We start from the raw sequence: 27,373 nt of genomic DNA, 5'->3' as shown, positions 1-27,373 counted from the left end.
CCAATTTGTTCAGTCAACCCCGCCAATCCCCTTAACTCTGCCCTTTCTGCACCAAGTTTTAAGGGGGAAAACAAGCCCACAATTTATACTTAAAATGATTTCCCACTGGAGAATACCAGCAGCATCAAACAACTGATGACCATTCTTTTAATTTTTTTAAAAAGGCGGTTGCGGGGCAAGAGAGGACAGACAGACAGACACAAACACACGACATTCTTAGTCAAAACAACAAACCCATCACATATATATTTTTAAAAAGTTGTCTTTGAACGATGAAAAAATAACAACCTCCACAGAAGAAAGCGTGAGAGCAGCGTGGTTGGGAGACCGGCCCTTGTTCCAGAGGCAAGAATTTGACGTGATTTTTCTTTTCTCTCTCTTTCGGAAGGAAAATATAAATCTCATCCCTTCTCTCTCACCCAACCCCTAAAGTTTCATCCGTTAGGGACTTAGACAGCATGTAAGGTTGACGGTAGGATTCCTCCTTTCAGTGGCACAATTTTTATAAACAAAAACCAAACACAACTAAAATCACAAAATAAATCACAGTTTTAAGAGTTAGAAACAAGGGGCCATCCAGAGGCCGTCCATTTTCGCCCCCTGCTCACAGCAAGGATAGATATGCATATTATGGACCGAAGACTCAAACTGCAGCAGTACAAACACAGCTCAGTCATCACGGTCTCCTCCCGGAGTTTTGAGGGTCACACGCGTCTGCCAGGACCTCCAAAAACAAGGTAGTCCTCAAATGCAGGTCGGAGTCGTGATGATGCTGGCGACCGCCAGGTCGCGGTTGCTGCCGCCTCCGCTTCCGCCTCCTTTAGCGCCCTTGGGGAAGTCGTCGGCCTTGCAGAGGACGTACCGCCAGAGAATCTTCCGGAAGGTGAAGCGGAAGTCCTGGATGCGGTAAGCGTAGATGATGGGGTTGACGACCGAGTTGGCGTGGGAGAGGACAATGGCCAGGTTCATGATCTCGGTGGGCTTGGCCAGCTCCGGGTGGAAGAGGGTCAAGCAGTTGAGGATGTGGAGGGGTAGCCAGCACAGGGCAAAGAGGCCCACGATGATGGCCAGGGACTTGGCGGCGTTGACCTCCTTCTGCAGCGTGGTGCGGGAGTTGCCCATCAGCTCCATCTGCCGCAGCTGCTTGCAGGCCACCAGGAAGATCTTGGCATAGATGCCCAGCATGATGAGCAGCGGGAGCAGGACGCAGCCGAAAAAGTTGAAATAGACCATGTAGCTCATGGTCACCACCTTCTCAAAGAGGCATCTCACCTGGCAGGGCCTGCGCTGACCCGCCTCAGCAGGGCTCCCGTTGCCAAAGGTCGTGAAGTTCTCGGCGCAGGTGGTGGCGTTCTCCCCGTGGTTCCAGCCCATCAGCGGGGTGAGCCCAATGCCAAAGGAGAGGACCCAGAGGACGGCAATGAGGACCCGGGCCCGTTTCCCCGTCACGATGCTCTTGTATCTGCAAGGAGAAACACGCGTAAGGACACGGGAAGAGCCTGCAGGATCAGGCCAAGGGCCCATCGAGTCCAGCATCCCGCAGTTTCCAGCAACTGAGATTCAGAAGCGTTGCACAGAGTCATCCCAGCTAGTATCTAGCAATAGCCCTCCATGAATTTGTCAAATCCTCTCTTAAAGTCATCTAGGCTGGTGGCCATCCCTGCCTCCAGTTTTTACAAACTTCTATCATGTCGCCTCTTGCGTTTTCTCTAAACTAAATCCCGTATTTTTCGCTCTATAAGATGCACCAGACCACAAGACGCACCTAGTTTTTGGAGGAGGAAAACAAGAAAAAAACATATTCTGAATCCCAGAAGCCAGAACAGCAAGAGGGATCGCTGCGCAGCGAAAGCAGCGATCCCTCTTGTTGTTCTGGCTTCTGGGATAGTCGCATAGCCTGCATTCGCTCCATAAGACGCACACACATTTCCCCTTACTTTTTAGGAGGGAAAAAGTGAGTCTTATAGAGCAGAAAATACGGTAGTCCCAAACGCTGCAGCCTTTCCTCAATCATTTTAGTGGCTTTTCCCCCTGAACCTTTTTGCAACTCCACAAACTCCTTTTTTGAGGTGAAGCAACCAGAATGGTACACAGTGCTCCAAATGCAGCTGCGCCATAGATTTGTATACCGGCATGGTGATATTGGCAGGTCCATTTTAAATTCCTTTCCTAATGATCCCTAGCCTGGAAATGGCCTTTTTCACGGCTGCCGTGCACTGGGTCAGCATCTTCATCAAGCTACAGAATATGACCCCAAGGTCTGGTTCCTGGTCCTTCCCCTCCAGTTCACAGCATGCACGTGAATTTAAGATTTTTTTTGCTCCAACATGCATCACTACATTTCTCTATGCTGAATTGCATTTGCCATTTTACTGGCCATTCACTCAGTTTGGAGAGGTCCTTTTGGAGCTCTTCTCAATCTTTTTTATTTAACAATCCTGAACAATTTAGTGTCACTGGCAAACTTGGCCACCTCCCTGCTCACACCTAACTGGGACATTTATGAATACATTAAAAAGCCCTGGCCCCAATACTGATCCGTTAAGAGAACTTTGCAGTTATTGCTACTCTTTGCTTCCTGCAGCTTAACCAACTGACAAAAGGCCATCTTGGCTGTGGGTCCTGGGAGACCTGCTCCTGCCTCGCACACCTTTTCCCACCTGGCCTGGGAGGGCGGAGCTTGGACTGACTCCAGCTACAAAAGCAGAGGCTGCTGAACAGAGTCTTAGGCTGGGGCATTGCTCAGGGGTGTTTTTTGTTGCTGTCATTGATATTAATTTTTTTAATCTTTATTTTAGATGTTCTTATGACTCATGCGGAAATTGTTTTAATTTGGGCGCGTGCTTTTTGATGTTTTGTTTATTTGCTAAGGACTAATATTGTTTTATTTTGACAAAGAAATAACCATACATAAAAAAGAATAAAACATGCGCCCCACCACCGAGACCATTCCATTGTAACTATCCAACCTCCCTAAATTTTGACACCTCTTGCAATGGTTTAACCCCTTTCCATTTTAACAGTACAAATGCTACAAACACCCTCCACATCTTCTCAAAATCATTTCTCCTACATATTCCCCGTCTTACCTTAATGACACATGTTAATTTATCATTCATGGCTATATCACACACCTCTTCCTACCAGTCTTCTTTTTTATATTCTGCTTGCCCCTACCGCTTCCTACGTATCATGATTCGTGTAGCTGTCAATCTTATGACAACTTTTGTTATGTTTGCGATTACTGTATTTTATTTTATTTTCCATGTTGCGAACCACCTTGAGCATAGTTTCAACTACGGAAAGGCGCTATACAATTAAAGTTACGTATGGTACAAATGCCAGCAGAGAGCTTTGTGAACTGACCACTATCGACACTCAGACAGACATGCCAATTCAAGACCTTCTGTAATATTCCATAATGTAAGAACTTGATGTAAGATAGGCCAATGGCCTATCCTGGCATTTTGTTTCCAACAGGGGACAGCCATGGAACTCAGAATCTGGCACAGTGACCCCTGATTGGTCAACCCAGAGTTCCTCTGCTGCAGGGCTTCAGTTTCCCTTAACTTTCCAATGTCTCCACACCCCTGATGCTTCCCTTAAGCCTGGAGATTGAGAACGTCAGGAGAGAGCTCAGTTGCTGGATCAGACCAATGACCCATCTAGTCCGGCATCCTGTTTTCACAGTGGCTAAGTACCATATTTTTTGCTTTATAAGACTCACTTTTTCCCTCCTAAAAAGTAAGGGGAAATGTGTGTGCGTCTTATGGAGTGAATGCAAGCTGCGCAGCTATCCCAGAAGCCAGAACAGCAAGAGGGATTGCTGCTTTCACTGCGCAGTGATCCCTCTTGCTGTTCTGGCTTCTGAGATTCAGAATTTTTTTTTTCTTGTTTTCCTCCTCCAAAAACTAGGTGCGTCTTGTGGTCTGGTGCATCTTATAGAGCGAAAAATACGGTAGGCAGATGACTCTAGAACAGGGGTGCCCAAACTTTTTTCAAAGAGGGCCAGATTTGATGAACATGCATGAGGGCCGACCAAAGGACTGAGGTTGTTGAGCTGGTATTCAGAAGCATTCACAGCCCCTGACAGTAGAGGGAGAAGACAGCCTTCGTGGCTATTTCCATTTATTTATTTCATAAAATCTATACGCCTCTCGATTGTAAAACAACAACAACCTACATACCTCAGAGCCGTTTACAAAACAATAATATCACCACTCAGAAAAATTAAAGCAGCAATAATTTGAGGCATTTGAAAAGTTGAAACAACAACAAACTCAAAGCAGATTAAAGCTCGCATTGGTTTTCTAAAACTTGCCCCAAAGAAAATGGTTTTAGCAGGCGCCAAAAAGAGGGTGAAGGTGTCAATAGGCGGGGAGTTCCAAAGGACTAAAAGATCGAGTTTTTACAAATGCTGAACTGGTATTATGTGCCGCTTCTGCAGAGTGAAGCAGTCAAGTGGGCATATTGGTTTAAGGCCGTCTCGTAGCCATTGGTAGCCTAAGCTGCTACCAAGTCAACGGAGCACCTCTGAATTTACATCACCACTGGTCCCAGAATCCCAAGTGGTCCCAACCACAGACGCACATTTGCACGGTCTCCTCCGTTCCGCTGCAGGATGGGAAGAGAGCGAAAGGAGACCTTCGCCGAAGCCAAGGTCAACCTCCGGACTCTCCCCTCTGCTCTCCTCACCATGTGAAAGAAGATGGAGGCCGTCCAAGAGGCTTGGACGTGAGACGAGGACAATGGGGGGATACGAGGAACAGCAGGGAGTGGGAACAGATTCGGAGGAGGAAAGGGTCCAGGACTTCCCCTGCAAAAAAATTCCAGAGATTCCAAGCCTTCCACATCAAGGAAAAGGAGCAGGTTGAGAGTTCGGCCATCATTGTTATTTACATTTGTGCCCTGCAAGGAACTCGACACGTTGCCCCTAATTCTTCCCCACCGACTCTTTGAACCTCACAACACCCATGTGGAGTAGGCTAGGGGGCTGACCCAGTGGGCTTCCCAGTGGGACAGCAGGGATTTGAACCCGGCTCTCTTTTTCTCAGTCCAGCCCTAGACTGCCGCTGGAACTACTACACAGCGCTGTCTCTCCATTGCGTCTGGCCGTGACAAATCGCTGAGCTCTGCAGTTGGCTTTACGGTGGTGGTAAAAAACGTACAAGTCGTCTAACACGGGTACATTTACACATGTAAACCCAGTTCGCCGCTATTGTAATCGTCCACCACCCACAGATGCATGCCAGGGATTTTTTGCTTGAGAGGAGGATGTTGAGTAAATCGCATTTGGGATCTCTGGCCTGCTCCAGAGTTCCCTAGCCTGGGATCCAGATTTCCAAAATTAGGAAACGTTCCGTAGTTCAGTGGTACAGCCACTGCTTTGCATGCAGAAGGTCGCAGAATCGGTCTCCAGCATCTCCCATCTGAAAGCCCAGAGAGCGCCTGCCGGTCAGTGTGGACAGTACTGAGCTAGATGGAGCAATGGTCTGACTTGGTGTAAGGCAGCACTTGACGTTCCGTGCATAGCAGTCCATCTATTTACAGTGTTCAGGCTGCGAGTGCCATTCCACGTGTAGCCGAAATGGCACAAGGAGAAGGGAGTGGCTGGCAAAGTGGGTGGGAGAGTCTTAAGGAGATAAACCTCCAAAATGGCTGAGCGAGGATGGAGCGTGCTTGGTAGGCATGGAGTGCTGGGGAGGAGATCAAAACAACAACCACCAGGAACTGGGGGGTGAAATGGAATGGAGCATGCAGCAACGGGCATGGCCGGCAGAGCACTCAGTACAGTGGTGTCTTGGTTCTCAAACTTAATCCGTTTTGGAAGTCCGTTCCAAAACCAAAGCGTTCCAAAACCAAGGCATGCTTTCCCATAGAAAGTAATGCAAAATGGATTAATCCGTTCCAGACTTTTAAAGACAACCCCTAGAACAGCAATTTAACATGAATTTTACTATCTAACGAGACCATGGATCCATAAAATGAAAGCAATAAACAATGTACTGCAGTCACACAATCAATCCATCACTAGCTGAACTGGGCTCCACACAGTCACAAAAACAAAACATAAAAGAGCCACAAAAACGCAAAAGAAATAGCAAAAACAGACCTCAGTGTAATACTCAAAACGGAGCACGTTCGGCTTCCGAAAAACGTTCGCAAACCGGAACACTTCCGGGTTTGCAGTGTTTGGGTTCCAAGTTGTTTGAGTACCAAGGCGTTTGAGAACCGAGGTACCACTGTACTGCAACAAGTGGAATTGTCTTTCGATTTTGGTTTTATCGAGGGATATAAATCCGGCCAACAATAATAGCAATGTTTTGTTTCAGGCCCTGGTAGCAGGAAGCCAGGCAGGTTAGAAAGAGGCTTGGCTTGGCAGTGGAGAATTGTGCCCGCAAGGTGACGATCCCACGAAGCTGAGAAGGGACAGCCCTCCAGTTGCAACAGGCGCTGGAATGAGGAAGCCTTCTTCCCCTCCTCACACAGAGAGGGAAGTGTCTGCTGCTGCCGCCGCCACCACAAAGGCGGCCATTCTTTGCCACCTTATTTGTGCTTCTACTTTGCCTCCTGCATTGACGGGCATGAATGGACCCCGGCGTTCTTCCGGGATGCTCTGCCGTTCCCATGGAAACGGGACGCCACCAGCAAGCTGGCATTTCGTGCTTGAAATAAGGAGAGAGGCATCGGGGAGAGGAAGAGAGGCAGAGGAAAGGGAGTATTTAAAGCTTGGCTTGCTCTCTCCTACCCTGCATCCAAACACACAAAATGCATTTATTTCCTTGCAAAAACAAAACAAGAACCCTCTGTTGCCCTTGCTCTGATCAAGCAAGCACAGCTCTGTCGTCATAGAACCCAGGCTGCTGCAAAGGGGCCACAGCAAGCTTTGCAAGACCCAAGCGCAACTTTAAGGTCTGTGTTGCTCAACCTCAGCTGAAGATACAGAGAAATTTGGAAAATGAGAACACCTATGTTGAAGCTCGCCTCGGTCTTTCAGCTGGAACAATGTTCGCGCAACAGGCAGATACATCTCCTTTGTTTCTCAGGTTTATTTTCACCACCTGTGAGAGCCGGTATGTCGTGCGGTTCAAGTGCTGGACTAGGCCCTGATAGGTAAAGGTAAAGGAACCCCTAACCATTAGGTCCAGTCGTGGCCGACTCTGGGGTTGTAGCGCTCATTTCGCTTTATTGGCCGAGGGAGCCGGCGTACAGCTTCCGGGTCATGTGGCCAGCATGACTAAACCACTTCTGGCGAACCAGAGCAGTGCACGGAAATGCCGTTTACCTTCCCGCTGGAGTGGTACCTATTTATCTACTTGCACTGGCTTGCTTTCGAACTGCTAGGTGGGCAGGAGCAGGGACCGAGCAACGGGAGCTCACCCCGTTGTGGGGATTCGAACCGCCGACCTTTTGATCGGCAAGTCCTAGGCTCTGTGGTTTAACCTATAGCGCCACCCGCATCCCTCCAGGCCCTGAGAGACCGGGGTTCAAATTCTCCACTCAGCCATGAAGCTCACTGCTGGGCCAGTCCCAGTCTCTCAGCATGACCTGCCTCACAGGGTTGTTGTTGGGGACAAAATGGGGAGAGCAAGAACCATGCGCACCACCTTAAGCACATAGGACTCCAATAAAATAAATACTGAAAAGGAAGAAGGGGAAAACCTCAAGGTGCAGGAAGAAGGCCATTAATCTCCACAAGGTCTGTATGCTCCTTGCAGGCAGAGACCAGCCAGTTCAGCTTCTGCTGGAATGCCGGAAAATGCACAAGTCACTCAAAACCTTCCCACCCGCTCTCAAAAAAGTAGTTCTCAGTGGGAGGGTTCCCTACCATCTCAATTTAACCCACCTTTTCATTTTGGACTCACAGCTGTCCATGGAGGCACAGGTTAAATCTGTATCCAGGGCAGCTGTTTACCGGCTCCATCTGGTACGTAGGCTGAGACCCTATCTGCCTGCAGACTGTCTCGCCAGAGTGGTACATGCTCTGGTTATCTCCCGCTTGGACTACTGCAATGCGCGCTACGTGGGGCTACCTTTGAAGGTGACCCGGAAACTACAACTAATCCAGAATGCGGCAGCTAGACTGGGGACTGGGGGCGGCCGCCGAGACCATATAACACCGGTCTTGAAAGACCTACATTGGCTCCCAGTACGTTTCCGAGCACAATTCAAAGTGTTGGTGCTGACCTTTAAAGCCCTAAACGGCCTCGGTCCAGTATATCTGAAGGAGCGTCTCCTCCCCCATCGTTCTGCCCGGACACTGAGGTCCAGTGCCGAGGGCCTTCTGGCGGTTCCCTCACTGCGAGAGGCCAAGTTACAGGGAACCAGGCAGAGGGCCTTTTCGGTAGTGGCGCCCGCCCTGTGGAACGCCCTCCCATCAGATGTCAAAGCGATAAACATCTACCTGACATTCAGAAGACATCTGAAGGCAGCCCTGTTCAGGGAAGTTTTTAATATGTGACATTTTAGTGTATTTTTCATCTTTGTTGGAAGCCGCCCAGAGTGGCTGGGGAAACCCAGCCAGATAGGCGGGGTACAAATAATAAATTATTATTATTATTATTACTATTCAAAGCAGAACTTCATGAGGGCAACAAAATACGCTCTTCCTTGCAAAGATCCAATTGCCCAAGGTCAACTATTTGCGGCCAGGGCTGATCAGGATCAGCTTAGCAGGATAACTTGATGGGGTCGTGTCATGCACAAGTTTGCTGACCTGGGCTGAGCAAAGATGGCTAATTGGTCAAATCCTGAGGATTTGGTTTTCAAAGCAGATATTATTTTAGGTGGTTGAGGATTCGGAGGGGAGAAAAGAGATAGAGAAATATATTTTCTTCTCTCTTCTGCATCTAGTACAAATCAGAACTGGACAGAACAAATGTATAATCTCCTACACGCTTGGGGTTTTTCTAAACCCTTTCCATGAAATTTTGCCTTCCAGTAAGCAACAAACACACATATATTTTACCTGCCTGGGAAGTTTTTTTGCAAATGATGTGGTGAAATTGGTTAACAGATTGAGAAAAATGAAATTTTCATTATTATTATTTAGATTTTCCACCTGCCCTTCTCCATGAGATGCCAGGGCAGATGACTACCATATAAAAACACAGTATTAAAATCAGTTTAAAACAAATTGCACTCAAGAGAATAGGGAAGGACAGTCAAGAGAAAATTTAAGTTGGTGAGCCTGTGGTCTTGTGGTGGTGAGGCAGAAGGGCAGGCAGAGAAAATGCTAAAGATTTTCATCTCACTTGTGGGAAGATACTCTCTTTCAACACCGAACCTGCGTCGCTAGCTTCCTCACTCCAACCCGCAAACTAGTCATGTCCCTGTGTTCTTTAAAGAGCAGCTTGTCATTCAACAGGTGCAGCAGGTTATGGAGACAGGCTTCCCCGATTGAACTTACGCCTGGCAGAAGGGAAGAGTTCGTTCACAACCCAGTCCAAAGACATCTGAAGTCTAAATCCCCCACTCAGGAGTGAATGAGTGAATGAATGCCCTCACCCATCTTAAAGCAAGCAGTCCATCTATTAAGCACCAGTTCTTCCTGCTAACAAAATGGGAATAAACACTTCACAGGCGTCACGGGTCCAAAGCGGAATGGGATAAAGTCTCTCCCCCGCTACTTGGTGCATTTTAAAAAATATTTAATTTTTAATGAGCCCTAAGAGGCCTTTTCGCTCTTTGATCCTGTTTACCCTTTGCATCTATCAATTTATTAATCACTGTTCAGGCCATTAACGCAGAAAAAGTGTCTCAGAAACCTTGTTTATCTCCTCCCGGCGTTCTCCATTCAATAATTCATGGTTCAAAGCAAGGTGCAATTTTGCATTGCAGGCTTCAATCAAGTCTTTATCATAAAAGCCAGCGCGGCTGTTGTGGGAGGGTTGCGCCCATTTCACAGATTAGGAGACAACTGAGGCCAAGAAAGAATTAGGGCACAATGCTAGCCTTCGAAAGAATCCCTGTGATTTTTTACGGTACCGGAGGGAGACAAACGCCGTCGAGAAACACTGTAGCTGCTTTGTGGCGCAAGGTCTTGAGAAATAGCTCCAAAGAAGGCGCTAACAAATAAGGAACCGTGTTCATTCACGCTTTGTGAAGCCATAGGCTATGAAATCTGAGATGAAGCATTTCATGATACCCCAGTAATCCCTCACACAAAGAGAGAGGAATCCTCTGATCTGCACACCCATCATCCCTATAACCCTTGCAATAAGTTTTGCCCATTTAAGGTAGGCAAGGCTTATTATGCCCATATTGCAGATAGAACAAGTGAGGCAGAGCAAAGGCAGTCACTGGGTTCCAACTTCCAAATTCCCATCACTAACCATGCTGGGCTGCTGTGTTGGAGTCCGAAAACATCTGGAAGTTGCTACGTTGGCCACCTCTGGATTAGAGGCTTGTACCAGCAAGCTCATCATCTCAAAGCCAAAAAGCTATGCAAAATATTCACCGGAGCAAGTCCTTAAAAAAAAAAAATCTGGCACAAGAACTGCACACCCTCCGCCCCACCCCTGAAATTGCCACCTTCCTCCTCTCCACCACCAAAACATCTCGTGAAACGAGTTCCGCTGCCCAGCTACAACTGCAGGATCTGTTCAGGCGGAGACGAGACCAAGAGCATCGCAAACACTTCAGTTTTAAATCTGGGTGGCAGCTGCGGATTCCAGAATCCCGACCAGGTTTCTTACTGTTGCATTTTGCACAGGAATGCAGAGACCATCTCACACGGTTAGAAACACGCACATTCGTATTCGAAACAGTTTTAAAATGGTAACAGGTTTCCCCCCTTAAATGTAAGCTGTGCTTTGGTTTTTAACCTGCTAGACTTCATGGTGTTTCTAGACCTCATTGTCACAACCCTACTGTTATTAAAATTAAGAAAGAAAGCTGAGGTTTGCTGTGCCTGGCTTTTTAACCGGCTGTTTTGGGTCTATGTTTTTTTAATTTATTTTTAATTTTCTAACCTGCATGGTTACAAACCTACTTAAGACAGACAGACAGACAGACAGATTCTGAACATCTCTTCTCTGCCCAATTACAAATTCAGGAAAACCTTCTGGGTATGCCTAGGTCGCCCCAAAATTTGGATGGTGGCAGGAATGGGGTTAAAGCCCACATTAAATAAGGAAAAATTATTGTGGCACTTTTTTTTTTTAAGTGGTCATTGGGTTTTCCCCTTTTCCTCTACCTAACGGCAGTGACAATCAACTTACTCAAGAGCAGTGACAATCAGCCTGGGGGGGAAACCCTGTAAATACCCCCCCCAAAAAATGTAAGCAGCACATTCCTTGTGGTTTTGCTAACCTTTATCACAAACTGCCCTGGAAATCTGGAACCAAAGGCCAATCCAGAAATGTTTTAAATCGATGGTGGGGCGTTTCAACCCCATGGGCCTAATCCTAGAATTGCAGAATCTCCCACTGCAGTTGTGGCTTGAAGATAACTAATAACCCAATGTACTTATTTTAACAACCAAGCAAGAGACGTATACTGCAAGGCAGGAAGGGTCAACGCTCACCAGCTACGAATCAGTGGTCTGAAGATTTCTGCATTTCAGGGGAATCTCGCTGCCCTTTCCCTGTTACAACGCAGAACTTGTAATTGCCAGTCTCGATCCTAAATTCTGATATACGGCCAATATTTATGCACTTCAGTCGGGGCCGATGGCCGGTGTTTTTATCATTAATGTCAGCTGGCAAAGATTCTCTCTCCCTGCCACCCCTGGTGATAGCTGCCAAAAAACCTATTCTTTAAATATGCATATGACTACCATTAACCAGCACTATTTATTACCATTGTCGTCACGGTTTACCAACGGAAGCGGAGAAGGAAGGACGGTTGAGAAAATGCTCCTCAGCCCACAAATTGTAGGAAACTGCCTATTTGTAAGCGTAGGAAACGAGGCTGGTTCATAATTGTAGGAAACACGAAGCAACGAGGGCAACTGAGTTTTTCCGCCACCCGGGAGCTGTCAAGGAGGAAGCGCTGCCAGCCCACACTTCGAGATACCGCGTGACAAATCTGTTTGATAACACCGGCAGCTTCAAGAAGTCCCTCTCTCTGGCCATCGCCAGTTCCATCCCAAAACCCTCCCGATGTCGCCTTCAACCCAAAGACGAGTAATTTCTGAGCATATTGTCCACGACAGGCCTGTCGGAAGACACCTTATACTGAGTCAGAGCACTGAGCAGGAGATTCAGATGTGCGCAAAAACCACTGGCTTTTTTTGCCTGTGGCCCCCGGAAAACTCCCCTAACGGGAAGGCGGCCCTCGGTCTGAAAGACGTCCCCAAAGTCTGCTCTCTAACCAAGATTAACTCCCTTAAGGCTACCGTATTCTACATACCAGGAAGGATTCAATAGCTACTTGGAACAAAATTCCAACTTCTGAACTAGCTCCATATTGTCAACTCTGACCGGCAGCCGCTCTCCAAGGTACCAGGCAGAGAGAACTGGTCTTTCACCAATAAATAAAGCAAGGCTCTGGTTGTGGAGAAAGAGCTGTTAGGCAGGGACAAAGGAAGGCACATTAGACCGAGGTAAAGCAGTGGTCTATCTAGGTCAGTACTGTCTTCACTGACTGGCAGCCACTCTCCAGGGTTTCAGAGAGCTAATCAGAGGCTTGCAGGTCAGAAACGCACCACAACTGATTTAACTGGTCAGCCAGGGCATTCTGCCAAACTTGCCCCCTTTCCCCTCACTCTGCTACCAGATTATTTTTATGCTGGAGGGACCAGGATTCGACTGGGGGCCCTTCTGAATGCAAGCCCAAAGAGCTCCATCAATGTCAGCACCACGGCTGCAGCAGAGAACCCGCCAAGTCAATTGTTATTCTCAAGTACCACTTTCCCAAGAAGTTCAGAGCAGGAGGGCTTCTGAGGTCCAGCTCCGAGGACCTTCTGGTGCTTCCCTCCCTGCGAGAAGTGAGGTTACAGGGAACCAGGCAGAGGGCCTTCTTGGTGGTGGCACCCGCCCTGTGGAACACCCTCGCATCAGATGTCAAGGAAATAAACAACTATCTGACTTTTAGAAGACATCTGAAGGCAGCCCTGGACAGGGAAGTTTTTAATGTTTGATGTTTTATCGTGTTTTTAATATTCTGTTGGGAGCCGCCCAGAGTGACTACGAAAACCTAGCTAGATGGGCGGGGTATAAATATATTATTATTTATTACTATTATTATTGGAAGGGGGGAAGGTTACCGCCCCCCCGCCACCGCCGCCCAGTGAGTGTGGATCCCAAGATAAACGAATGAAGTTCGCAGAAGGGAGTCTCCTATCTTCAGAAACATATTTCCACAGTCACAGCGGGATGACTTTGCACGACAGCCGCGGATCACACCCTGCCACTGCTTTTCCATCAAAGACTTTGGCCCGGGCTGATTGGGCAACTGAGGTTATGCAAAAGGAGTAGCCAGGCATGAACAAAGTTGGTCTGCAATGAGCGAATCAGAGAGTTGTTTTTTCCCCAAAGGGTAAATGTATCACAATTGGATTTTCAAAAAAAAACACACCAAGCAGGTGTTTTACAATCAACTTTGTTCCTTTCGTTGTTTTACCTTCCGATTTGAGGCAGGGTCCAATCCTGCTGTGTTTTGTATCTGACATACAATTTTTGGTGTGTTTTATTTTGGGGATGGATATTTTGCTAAATCAGAGTCAGCTCATTAAAAGAGATGGCCTTAAATCAGCCGGGACAAACTTAAGTCTATTAAATTCAATGGGTCTACTCAGAGTATGAGGCTAACGTCTATTTTTTTGTTTTTACAGGCATAGCATAGATGCCAAACAACACAGTATCCGAATTTCCCCATATATCTCTCCCCCGCCCACTCTCATTTCTTAGACCCCCTGAGAGGGGATATTTATGCCAAAAATCTCTAAACTATGAAAACTTTTAAACTCTGAAAGGCAGAAGACATTTCAATGGGTTTGAGACGGGCAGCTGTTATTCATTGCAGTAGGTCTATTCTGCAAATGACTTCCTGCTCAAAGCAGACCTGTTGAAATGAATGAACCCAAGAGAGAATCAATGGGTTTACTCTGAGCAGGGCCAGCATTGGGTGCAACTGAGTCAGAATATGCCACTCTAAATATATAATTTATTTTTAATAAAGAAAAAATAAGACAACTTTGATGAACAGAAAGATGTAAGTATACAAATGAATTTTAAACATTAATTAGTGTTGAAAAGATTGCATCAAAAGTAGAGAGAACACCTTAAAACATGTATTCCTTTCCTTTTTTAAAAACACAGTCCTGCGCTGCATTTCTTGGCAAATTCACGGAAGAAAAACGGCAATTCTAGGCAACTAGGTAGGAACTGCAGCCTCGGTTTCCCCACTGGGGAAGCTGATCAGCAGATGTTTTCGAGAAAACAACAATTCCGCATAAATTTCCAGAATGATAGTGTCATCCCTTTGTGACATCGATGAGCTAACTTGCCCCCCCCCCCAAACCATATGCTCAGAGGCGGCAACATTTTCCTCTTCCTCAAAAATATGAGATTGCGTAATATATTGTGACTGATAAGCGGCTAAGCAAGTTCTCCTTTCCTCTGACTGGGCAGTTGTTTCTGCAGCTGTGGGACAGGTAGAAATGCAACGGGAAAAGCAGCCGCGCTTGCCTCTTGAATGCCTGCCTGCCACACAGGGGTTCAAAAGCATGGCTTTCATCCGCCCACCTGAGAGGATTCTGGCCCTGCGACAAGCGAGCCTGGATCAGGTCCCGTTTTCCTTCCACACCATTAAATAGGTTACTGTTCAAACACCGCCACGACTCCGTATCGCTTTGGGCGCCAAACACAACAGAAAATGAGATTAATACATCAAAAACACAGAGGTTGCAAATGAGCAGCTGGTGGTACAAAGCAGAAAACATGTTGAATAATAACAGAATATAATAATAATAATAATAATAATAATAATAATAATAATAATAATTTATTTATTTATACACCGCCCATCTGGCTGGGTTTCCCCAGCCACTCTGGGCTGCTTCCAACCGAATATTAAAAACAATACAGCCTCAGATAGTAAAAACTTCCCTAAATGTGGCCCCCAGAGCCTTTCTACCTGGCCCTTGGGCATCTCTCCAGGCCACACCCCTTTCCCTTAGGACACACCCCTCACTGGAGAGGCTCCACCCCCAGCTCTTTCTGCCTATTCTGGATGGAGGATAGAGAGGGGTTGGTGCAAGTGTGTGTAGAAACTAGCCTAAGATGAAATTTATATCTGTTGCTTCATCCATTTCTGTCTCTGGCCCCGGCGCATGCATGAACTCAGAGAATCTCAGAATCGTAGGGTTGGAAGGAATCCAGAGGGTCATTTCGTCCAGCCCCCTGGAATGCAAAAATAAGCTTGGTTCCTTGCCTGGGAGAAAATCATTATATGGCAATTTACTGCCTGTTAGCAGCAGAGGTCCACTGCAAAGTAATCCAGCATGGAAAGCGGGGGCAAAGAGAGAAGGTTCTGCAAAGCCAGAGCCCACCGCTGTGACTGTAAACTCAGTGGAGGCAGAGACCTTCTGCTACAGAGCAAAGCATCATGTATGCCTGGATTAAAGGTAAAGGGACCCCTGACCATTAGGTCCAGTCGTGGCCGACTCTGGGGTTGCGGTGCTCATCTCGCTTTATTGGCCAAGGGAGCCGGCGTACAGCTTCCGGGTCATGTGGCCAGCATGACTAAGCCGCCTCTGGTGAACCAGAGCAGCGCACGGAAACGCTATTTACCTTCCCGCCAGAGCGGTACCTATTTATCTACTTGCACTTTGAGGTGCTTTCGAACTGCTAGGTTGGCAGGAGCAGGGACCGAGTAACGGGAGCTCACCCTGTCGCGGGGATTCAAACCGCTGACCTTCTGATCAGCGAGTCCTAGGCTCTGTGGTTTAACCCACAGCGCCACCCACGTCCCTATGCCTGGATTGGTGCTGTGTAAATTGGAACATCAGAAGAACGCCGACGGGTCAAGTGGGTGCTTCAACAGGAAGCGCAATAATCACAAATTCATGGGGAAATATGGGGAACTGAGGATCAGGGAAAAGTGAGAAACCGGGAAGTAAAAAATTGAGAGGTTTGCCTATTTGTGGCCATCCCCATATATTTATAACTCGAAGTACACACAAATAGTGACTTCATTTTCCAAATACCTTAGGGAGTTTGAATGGCACCACTGTTTCACAATCAGCAGTCTCGGGGTAACCCCAAGAATTATAGGATGAACCCACTACAAAGAAAAATAGAGGAACGCTTAGCAGCAGGGGAGTGGTGGACTCCAGAACAGCTCCCTATGGTTTGGGGATGCTCTGGGGGCACAGAAGGAATGGATGTCTGTTAGGCAGGGAAGGAAGCCTGGCAGGAGGTGGAAATGGAATGGAGTAACCCATGGGAGGGCGTGGCCAGCGGGCTGAACTGACACAGACACACTCCCCGCTGCAACATTTTATTGCAGGACCCCACCTTGTAACAATAACCGTTAATAAGACACCTCCAGCGCTACTGGGAATGGCCTCAGCTGATTGCTTTCCAGAAAAGGCAGGGGGCCAAGCTTTGAACCGCCCTTTTCCGAAGCAAAGAATCTCCGGCTTGCCAGCAGGGAAGAGTTATACTTGTGCAAATACCAGGATATGCTCACAGTTTGGGTTGCAAACAGCAGGATGGTCTCCTTTGAAGGAGTCGGGTCTCTGGTCTTCCCCCAAGACCACACACACAAAGCTTCAAGCTATTCTCCTAAGCTGTCCTCCAACAGGGGCTTCTCACATTCTTAAACATATCACTAGGATTCCCATATTTCAAGTTTTTTTAAAAAAAACCCAGGACATCCCAAAAGTTACTGAGCTTTGTTTTGGAAAACCCCAAAGTTGTTTTGAACACCTTCCAGGTTTCGCCATCGCCCTAAGTGAACTGAGCATGTTCCCTCTTCCCCACTCGTAGCACTCCTGCGTTCAAGAGCAGTCTACCTTGATCTACGGACCCAACTCAGACACGACTCACTGGACACTCCCCATTTTGCGGTGGGTCCCTGGCACACCTCGCCAGATACACATCCTCCATCCCAGTTTTCTCCGTCTCTCAGACCTTTTCACTAAGGAAACTTTGCCCAGAAATACCCCCCCCCCAGAAATACCGGGGGGGGGGGGTTAGGTGAAAAACAGCCACTAGGTTAAGTAGCAAAAAAAAGGACCAAGACAGACAGAGAGACACAGCTCCGTTGTGAGCTCTTTCTCTTGGCTTAACCTCTTGGCTTAAGTCCTCTTCCTTGACCACAGTATCTAGCGACCATCCTCGGGAAACCCTTCGCATTAGCTGGGTAAACCTTCACGAAAGCCCCACAAATTGGGCCTGCATCATTCTTCACGCACGCAAGGTCGTGGCGGGGAGCGGACCAGTGGCTCGCTCAGGGACACACCAAACAGCTGAGCCAGTCATCCAAGGTAGACTGCGCCTGCACAGGGAGGTTCAATGGGAAGATGGTTACTGCGGCCGTCAGAAATGGACATGCCTGCCATCAATGAATTGCTCAATGGCTGTTAGCTATCGCAGACTTAATAACCTGGTGCTTTAATGTATGAAACCCTTTATATGGAACCTTTTTTCTGTTAGGTTTTGTGTTTTTTTAATGCACTTAATGTCGGAGGGAACAGGCCTAGTGTATCCCACTTTCTAGGAACCTTCAGTGAATGCTGCTTGTTAATTTACATTTGTTTATATCCCAACTTTCTTCAAAGGAGCTCAGGTTCTCTCTCAGCATTTTATCCACACAACAACCTGATGAGGTCAGTTAGGTTGAAAGGTAGTGACTGGCCCCCAAGTTCACCCAGGGAGCTTAATGGCGGAATTCGAACCCTGGTCTCTCCCAGGTCCTGGCCTGACACTCTAAAGCATTACACCACATGGGGTGGTAAAAACAGGAGGCTGGGCTGGGTAGGGCCTGATCAAGCAGCAGGGATCCTTCTGATATTCAACCTCAACCGTATTCCACCTTCAGTAATAACAACCCTGTGAAGTTAACTCATTGGCTGCACCCATTTCGCAGATGAGACAACTGAGGTTAAAAACAAACAAACCAGGATGCCAACAAATCCTGCCCGACTTTAAAACAACCAGGAGAAGAGGATATTGGTGGCCTCCACGTGACTCAGCCCCCGGACATATATATTTCCAATGAGCTGAATACGGTTGCAACCCCAGGACCTAATAGAAGCACATGGTTTGCTTTGCCGTGACTCACACAACTACCGGAATTCTTACCCACGGACTCGGAGGCAGAGGTGGAATTTTAACTCGACCCCACCCCCAAGGCCGGCGTTTGATCCCAGGACAATGCTAGTTAAAGAAGAAAAAAGAAACTAAAGGGGGAAGCAAATCTCTGCAAACACAAACACTGCATCTTGTGGGAGGGAGTTCCATAGCCTAACTATGTTCTGAGTGAAGGACAACTGCCTTTTCTCTGTCCCGGAGAGCCACCGCCTGCACCAGGGACCCCCTTCCACTCTCCAGAGCACAATCCGCTACCAGCAGAATTGGAAATGTAGGAAGTTGCTTTATAATGGACTCAGGCCATTGATCCACAGTTGTGTCCAGGGTGACTAGCAGGGTCTTCTGGCCAAGGGGACATTCCAAGTCACCGTTGTGCTAAACTACAGCCCTTCCTTTAAGGACAAAGCAAGGATCCAGTTCTCACACTTCCAAATAAAGGGCTGATTTAAATAGAAGCGAAGGATGCTAACGTATACCAAGTCAGATCATTTGGCTATCCACCTCATTATTCCCTACACTGACTGGCAGCCGGTCTCCAAGCTTTTAGGCCAGGGGGCGTTCCCAGCCATGCCTATCCCTGAGCTACGGCTCTTCACTAAACTGAGTCAGACCATTGGCCCATCTAAGCTCAGTATCACCCGCACCGATCGGCAGCAGCTCTTACGGGGTTTCAGAAAGCGGTCCTCCCCAGTCCTACCTCAGAGGCAAAAGTACTGGGGCTCAACCCATGCCTTCTGCGTGCAAAGCAGGTGCTCTAGTCCTGAGCCGCAACCCTTCTCCAGAGATGTGCAGCTCGGGCAAGCGAGCCAAGCTGCGTAAGCCAAGACTAAGCGGTCAACGCAGCGGAAGTCGCAGGATCTGGGCGAGGGAAAACCCTTCTCCCCTCCCCGCGCTCTCTCCCCCTGATCACTCCGTTACCTAAGTGGGATCTTGATCGCCAAGTACCGGTCCACAGCCACGGCCAGGAGGCTGAAGATGGAGCTCTGGGTGAGGACCAGGACAAAGCTGGCCAGGAAGAGGCAGGAATGGAAGTTGATCCGCAGGCCGATGCTGATGGTGATGGCGAAGGGGATGGCGAGGAGGCCCACGGCGATGTCGGCCACCGCCAGGGAGACCAGGAAGTAGTTGGTGGCATTCTTCAGGGTGCTGTTGATGGCCACTGCCCAGCACACCAGGATGTTGCCCGCGATGGCCAACACAGCGATCACCAGCTCCACCACGATGTAGACCATATCCAGGCCATCGAGGGCCAGCGGGGACGAGGACGTGGTCATTTCAAGCAGGGGGCTCAGCCCACGCCAGCAAATGCCATGGGTCCACCAAACCCCCAAGAGCGGTGGTCAAGGGAGAGCTGGCCTGCGGGAAGGAGGACCTCCTGCTAGCACCAGACATGGAGGCGTGCCGATTTGGGGGAGCGCGCAGAAGCTCAGCCCACGCTGCCACCACACCGCCGTGCCCGCTGGGACACGTCTTCGGCCATCGCCGGTGGACCGCAGGCCATGCAATCTCCTGGCGCAATAGATCTGGTGGCGGTGATGCTTGTTACGGTGCCAGTCTCTTGCTTTTGTTCTTCTGCCACACCAGAAACCTCAAAGCGGCAGCGGGGAAAGCCAAGGCGCTAGTCCCTGTTGTTTTCTCCCGCCACGTGCCACTGGGTGGGCGAAACAGGACTTCCCCCAGCCGGCTGAGCCCAGGGAAGGGTGCTGGCAGTGGGGATCAGTCTTGCAGGCTAGGAAATGGGCGCAGCTGCAGAGAGGAGGGCAGGGGAAAGCCCAGCCCCGGGAGGCATCTCACAGAAGCAGGGAAAAACCCAGGCGGTCGAAATGATGTTCTGTCTGCAGGAAGCTGATCCACAGGACGGTCCCGACTTGGAGTCGCGAGTTCGAGTCTGACCACGTCGAAAAGCCAAGGCAGAGCTCCTCTCTTATATCCTTGCTAATAAAAAAGGAGGGTGATCGCGGTCGCTGCAAGCGCCCCTCTTTTCTTAAGCGCCCCCCGGATGCGCTCCTGCAAAGTCTCCTTGGCGGAGCCGCGGCGTCTTTCCCCCGCAGCAGAGGCTTGCGCGGCTATTTCTGCACATGGGGAGAGGGCGGGGCGGGGCCTCGGCGGAGCCCGGCGTCCGATTGGCGGAGGCGCGCTCCCGGACTCCGCCCCTTCCTCGCTTTTACCGTAAGGCCGCGAGCGAGGCGCCGCGCGATGTTTCCCGACGCCCTGCAAAACTTAGAAGAAGTCTTTTCGCTTTGCGAACCAGAAGAGAGAGTCGTCGAGGGCGCCGCGGCGGGTGAGTCAGAGGCGCTCATTCATCCTTATCTGTTTTTAAAGAAGTGTAATCTTCCGGGGTAGATGATCTGGAAGATTAAGAACGGGAGGGATGCACTTTGCACGTCCTCAGAGACACACTGTGAGTCTTGTAACAAAAAGGGGTGTGAGCGTTGGAGACTAGTGTGTTTTATTTTATTTTACTTCCATTGTCCTTTATGAATCACTTTCCAAATGATTCACAATGAGGCATCAGAGGGCGCTAGCTCAGTAGCCTAGTATCTCCAAGTGGGGCTAGGAATGTCCCCTGGAAAAACGCTGCCAGTCAGTGTAGGAAAGGCTGGGCTAGATGGTGCAATATCTGACTCATTAAAAGGCAGCTTCCTATGTTCCTCTCTAAACCAGCCCTTAAACATGAGGCCTGGGATCTTATTTTATCTTTAAGAGAACAGCTGTAGATCATTCTCGGTAGTGGTGCCCGCCCTGTGGAACGCCCTCCCACCAGATGTCAAAGAGAAAAATAACTACCAAACTTTTAGAAGACATCTGAAGGCAGCCCTCTTTAGGGAAGCTTTTAATGTTTAATAGGTTATTGTATTTTAGTGTTTTGTTGGAAGCTGCCCAGAGTGGCTGGGGAAACCCAGCCAGAAAGGTGGGGTAGAAATAATAAATTAGTAGTAGTAGTAGTAGTAGTAGTAGTAGTAGTAACAGCATCTGCTTTGAATGTGGAAGATCACTGGTTCAGTCCTTGATGGCCTGGGAGAGAGACTCCCTTGCCTTGAAACCCTCAAGAGCTGCTGCCAGTCAGTGCAGGAAATACCAATGGTCTGATTTGGTATAAGGAAGCTTCCTAAATTCCATATCTATCTATTGATCAGTCGTCCAACACATACACAAAATCTCAACTCCAAAGCAGATCTGGAACAGGATAAGAAACCCTACTTAAAAAGCTTGCTGAAAAGATAGAGATGGCAATGATCTGATCTGTGGTGTTGTTGCTTAATTATTATAAATGTGCGTTTGGGTTTTCTATTCTAACCCTGTGTACTCAGGAGTAAGTCTTTTTGAATTCAGTGGGGCTTCATTCCCAGGCTTTCTCATAAACAATACAAAAATCCCTGTTGCAAAATAGTGAGCAAGGTTTTGGGTCTTGCAGAGCTCTTCTTCATCAGCCTGGATGCCAAGTGAAACAGAGCAACGTGGGGGACCTGGCTCTGTGCTGGAGAAACATGGCTTGAGGCTGGATCACAAATTTGACATTTAGTCAGCATCTTAAGAGGGAGTGTGTGGGAAGTGATAGCAGACAGTATTCTTATTGTGCCATGAGGAAGGGACTTGTAAGGTCTGAATGCTTGCATCATTTTAAAAATTGCCAATCAGAAAATTATTATTATTATTATTATTATTACTATTATTATTCAATCATTTTTCATTTCAAAGAGAAATGCCAAGGTGGTTTACAGACAAACAAAAGCCAGCAATGAAAAACCAATATCCATATATACCTCGCCAAGCTTTTGCTGGCAGCCAAAGGCTCAGAGCCAATATATTCAGATACTTTCATTTATTTACTTGACATTCCTTAAAATTCTTACTCAGCAGAACCTCCCCGAGTGACTTGCTCTTTTATTGCTTCTGTTTCGCAACAAATAGATAGGGGATAAGAAATAATCAGGCTGCTGCTTTATAAGCAAATATTGATAATGATTAAAACAATACGTATAACGTGATGAAGCAGAGATGTCTTAGCCAAACCATCAAAAGGGAGAGGCAGGAAAAATGGGTTCTCCTCAGCTTTCCACCCTGCTCTGTGTCCTGTCAGTTTTCGGGATATTTCCAGTGCGTTTAAATGAAGGCTGTGTCCCGTTTAACAAAATTTGGGTTGATTAATTGTATGAGTGTTGATTGACTGAACTTTTCAATTTGACTAAACCTTAAGAATAACTTCCTGATGGTAGGAGCAGTTTGACAATGGAAAGGACTGCTTTGGAAGATGGTGGACTCTCCTTCCCTGGAGGATTTTAAACAGAGATTGGAAGGCCATCTGCCAGGGATCCTTTAGCTGGGATTCCTGCATTGCAGGGGGTTGAGCTGGATGATCCTTTGGGATCCCTTCCCTACAGTTCTATGTTTCTATTATTCAGTCTGCGCAGGAAGGAGAAGCCTGTCGACGACTGTTAGCTGCAAGGACTGTGTGGAGCTTTCAGTCCAGAGGCAGTCTATCATCAAATATCAGTTACGGGAGAGCAATGGATGCCAGGATCGGGCCTTTGGTGTGGTGACAGATGCCCTTTGGAACTGAAACTGTACATCAGACAGGCGCTCTCTCCGTGGGATTTCACGTTTGCTAAAGGCTTTCTTCTGTCAACAAGAGGCTTGTTTCTGCAGCCACACAAGCAAACCCTTCTCTCCAACCTCCAGGCAAGAAATGAGGCAGGACAAGAACCAGTGCCAGATTTATGTACAGTGGTACCTCAGGTTACATTTGCTTCAGGTTACATACGCTTCAGGTTACAGACTCCGCTAACCCAGAAATAGTACCTCGGGTTAAGAACTTTGCTTCAGGATGAGAACAGAAATCATGCTCCGGTGGCGCGGCAGCAGCAGGAGGCCCCATTAGCTAAAGTGGGGCTTCAGGTTAAGAACAGTTTCAGGTTAAGAACGGACCTCCGGAACGAATTAAGTACTTAACCCGAGGTACCACTGTATAAAGTAAACAAGCTATAGCTTAGGGCCCCACTTTCTTGAGGGCCCCCAAAAAATTAAAGGGGAAAAAACCTGGATATACCGTATTTTTCGCACTATAGGACGCACTTTTCCCCCTCCAAAAATGAAGGGGAAATGTGTGTGCGTCCTATGGGGCGAATGCAGGCTTTCGCTGAAGCCTGGAGAGTGAGAGGGGTCGGTGCGACCGACCCCTCTCGCTCTCCAGGCTTCAGGAGAGCCCCACCGCCAGCCCCACAAGCTCGGGGGACAGCGGGGAGGCGGAACGCCGCCATCCCGCTGTCCCCCGACTTGGTTAGAAGGCTGGCGGGGGGGAAAAGCCTGGTCCTCCCTGTCGCCAGCCCCGCAAACTCGGGGGACAGCGGGAGAGGCGCAGTGCGCCTTTCCCGCTGTCCCCTGACTTGGTTACTAGGCTGGCGGGGGGGGGGGGAGAAGTCTGCTCCTCCCCGTCGCCAGCCCTGCAAACTCGGGAGACAGCGGGAGAGGCGCAGCGCGCCCTTCCTGCTGTCCCCCGACTTGGCTAGAAGGCTGGCGACGGGGAGAAGCCTGCTCCTCCCCGTCGCCAGCCCCGCAAACTCGGGGGACAGCGGGAGAGGCGCAGCGCGCCATCCCGCTGTCTCCCGACATGGTTTGGAGGCTGGCGGAGGGCTTCCTCCTCCCCCAGCCCCGCAAGCTCCCAGAGCGATGCCAAAGCTGCGCGCAGCTTCGGCATGGCTCTGGGTCCCGTTCTGGGGGAGGGGGAAGCTCGGGCTTCCCCCGCCCCAGCCCCGCGCCTGGCGGGGGGGGGGAATAAATTTTTTCCCCTTTATTTCCCCCCAAAATCTAGGTGCGTCCTATGGACCGGTGCGTCCTATAGTGCGAAAAATACGGTACATTTCCAAAATCTAACGTAAAATACAAATAAAATAAAACCTACATACATCAACAGCGTTTTGTGTTGTGTAGGCTCCTAGGATGTAAGTAATGCCCCCTGCCTCCTAGCCTGCTCCCTAAAATATAACTGGTTCTTAACTGTGTTTCAGTTCAACAATTACTTGGATAAAATACATATTTTGTTATGTACAAATAGCTTTAGATACCTATTAGATCCACAAATTACTGTATAGCATATATTCAACCCAAAAAAAACCAGTGACAATTTGTTGTTGACAAAGGACAGCTGGACATATGAAGGGCCCCGTTACCTTCAGGGCCCTCATCAAACCTAAATCCGGCCCTGACAAGAACCAAGGATGCCACAAAACAGGGCTGGCGTGGGGGCGTGGCTCTGCAGGGGGTGTGGCCTGAGGGTGAGTCCTGGGGGCCGGGCAGAGAGGTATGGAGGGCCACATTTATTTATTTTTACCTCCAAGGGTGAGGCCCACCGTTCCCGGATTACGTGTGAAAATGGCGCATGTTGCACAGACGAGTGTGGGCAATGAAAGACCCTTCACTGAGAGGCAGACAAGGGAAGAGGGCAAACCAGTCTTCCCATTCCCAGATACAGAAGTCAACAGGACAGATGCAGGGGGGTTATTTTTACCACACTGGAGACAGGTCAGTGTCCTCCGCGGCACATAAAGGAGGCAGCCATCTAGCTTAGTGAGCACAAGTTATAGAAACATGGGACTGGAGAGCTTGTAGGCACCCCAGGGGTCATCTAGCTCAGCCCCCTACGGGGAGGGAATCACAGAGAAAGGATCCCTGGCAAATGCCCCCCCACCTCTGCTTAGAAACCTCCAACGAAGGAGGGAGTCCGTTCCACTCAGAAAGTCTTTCCTGCATCCGACTCCTGCTGCAAACCCCTCCTCCCCATTCAGAATCTGCCTTGTGTTTACAGTGGTACCTTGGGTTAAGAACGTAATTCGTTCCGGAGGTCCGTTCTTAACCTGAAACTGTTCTTAACCTGAAGCGCCACTTTAGCTAATGGGGCCTCCCGCTGCCGGAGCACGATTTCTGTTCTTATCCTGAAGCAAAGTTCTTAACCTGAGGTAATATTTCTGGGTTAGCGGAGTCTGTAACCTGAAGTGTTTGTAATCTGAGGTACCACTGTATTTACGAATGGATTGAGCGGACAAGAGCAAGAAGGCTGTTTCTTCATGTGCCGTAGAGAAAAGAGAGGGGCTGATGGGGCTCTTCCACCTAGGAAGGGAGCCCATCTAAGGAGAAGGAAAACTCTGATCCTAAATCTCTGTTTTTTCAGGAGAAGAAAAGGTTAAAATGTAAACCAAGGGTAGGCAACCTAAGGCTGGATGCGGCCCAATCGCCTTCTCAATCCGGCCCGCGGACGGTCCTGGAATCAGCTTGTTTTTACATGAGTAGAATGTACGCTTTTATTTAAAATGCACCTCTGGGTTATTTGTGGGGCCTGTCTGGTGTTTTTACATCAGTAGAATGTATGCTTTTATTTAAAATGCACCTCTGGTTTATTTGTGGGGCCTGCCTGGTGTTTTTACATGAGCAGAATGTTTGCTTTTATTTAAAATGTATCTCTGGGTTATTTGTGGGGTATAGGAATTCGTTCTTTCTTTTTTTCCAAAATATAGTCCGGCTCCCCACATGGTCTGAGGGACGGTGCACCAGCCCACAGCTGAAAAAAGGTTGCTGACCCCTGGTGTAAACCCAACACAAATGTGGAGTCCCTGAGACAGTTGGGTGGTGTCTTGTACACCCCAAAACTCCTGCAACCGGATGGGTGCGAAACGTCTTGCTCTGCTTTCAGTGAGGCCGAGAGGGGGTGGGTCTTGTCATCTCGGCAGCACAGGCCCCCCAGACCCACTGCCCAGACTTGCACCCCAGGGAGGTCACTTCACTGCCACTAGCACGGCAATCTGACTTCACCCCCGAAGGCAGACTCCATTGTCTCTCAAGCCAGGCGGATGCCAACGACTTTGGCATCCATATCTCCCCCTTTTTCTCCATGGAGCTTGAGGTGGAACGCTGTTCGTCCTCATTTCCACCCCCACAACGATCCTGTGAGGGGGTGTGACCGTGGCCCAAAGTCACTCCCCAGTGACCTTCGCAAAGGCTGAGTGGGGATTTGGACCCCCCCCAGTCCTTTTTTCAAAAAATACATTTTTATTGATTTTATAATACATCAGTTCCAACAGTCATACAACATATCTTCTCATCTTATACAATATTTTAGACTTCCGTCAATGCCTCTGATGATTTTCCGTTCTTAATCACTTATTCTGCATTTCTTAATTTCTATATTATCCTTAACTAATAATTCTTTTCATAGTCTTTCTTGTCATATTTCAAATAATCCACCTTACAAAACTTCTTGCAATCCTACTAGCGTAATCTGTTCATCACAATTACTTTTCGAATAATTCATATATTTACGCCAGTCCTCTAAGAATCTCTGATCTTGCAGGTTTCGAATCCTTCCTGTTAATTTATCTTATTCTGCATAGTCCATGGACCCCCCCAAGTCCTAACCCGACACCGGCTCTCCAAGCGAACAGTAGGTAGGGCCGGCTCTCTTAAGTCCCTGGGCTTGAGGAGATCTTTGGCATTTGATCTTGTAGGAGCCGGTTTGCAGCTTCACCGGATGTGGCTGTCATCGATTTTGCTTGGTGAGAGCCGCTCCCCAGACCGGAGAGATCCCGTTTTCCTCACTATTCCCTCTCCGACATAGTCATCGGAGAGAGATTTATTTGCCTCATTTGGAGAGCTTGCCTCTTTCGCTCTCCCTTTCTTTGTGTGCGTGAGTCAGTGATTCAACCCACCCCGAAGAGTTTTGCAATGACCTGATCTCACACACGCACGACTCTCCAGAAGGGACTGTTTGAAAGATCAGCTTGGAGCACAAAGATCACAGTGATGAGAGGGTGATCTTGTCGGCTGGGGGTCTCCCTTGTGGAAAGATGCTTCTGGAATGATTTAACAAGGCTGCATCATTCAGCCTGTTCATTTGCCATACAGTGGCAAAGGGAAGATTGTTATCTATTCAGGGTGTAGCTCATTGATTAAGTCGGCAAGTGTTTGAGTTGATTAAGCGGGCATTTAAAAGAAGGCAAAAAGTCCATCAACCTACAAGAAAGTGGGACGCTTTGAGGCCAGTTGATTAAGTGGGCAAATGTCCAGGCTGATTAAGTGGACATTTTTTTAAAAATGCTATAGCCGATCAGGAGGGCTAGATG

General features: G+C 48.4%; 2 protein-coding genes across 7 annotated transcripts in view; one reads left to right on the top strand and one right to left on the bottom strand.

Annotated features, from left to right (window-relative positions):
- The window catches only part of ZSWIM7 (zinc finger SWIM-type containing 7), a 78,656-nt gene that overhangs the window by 21,521 nt on the left and 29,762 nt on the right, over nucleotides 1-27,373 (top strand). The gene's annotated exons all lie outside the window — the stretch shown is intronic.
- Nucleotides 134-20,340, bottom strand: ADORA2B (adenosine A2b receptor). The gene is made up of 2 exons (XM_053367639.1): nucleotides 19,182-20,340; nucleotides 134-1,462 (listed from the first exon to the last, which is right to left on the bottom strand). The coding sequence occupies exons 1-2, from the start codon at nucleotides 19,535-19,537 to the stop codon at nucleotides 745-747; spliced, it is 1,074 nt and encodes a 357-aa protein (XP_053223614.1). The 5' UTR covers nucleotides 19,538-20,340; the 3' UTR covers nucleotides 134-744.

Source organism: Podarcis raffonei, chromosome 15 (assembly GCF_027172205.1).
Source record: "Podarcis raffonei isolate rPodRaf1 chromosome 15, rPodRaf1.pri, whole genome shotgun sequence".
Lineage (NCBI taxonomy): Eukaryota > Metazoa > Chordata > Lepidosauria > Squamata > Lacertidae > Podarcis > Podarcis raffonei.
This window is presented reverse-complemented; position numbering and strand designations above follow the sequence as displayed.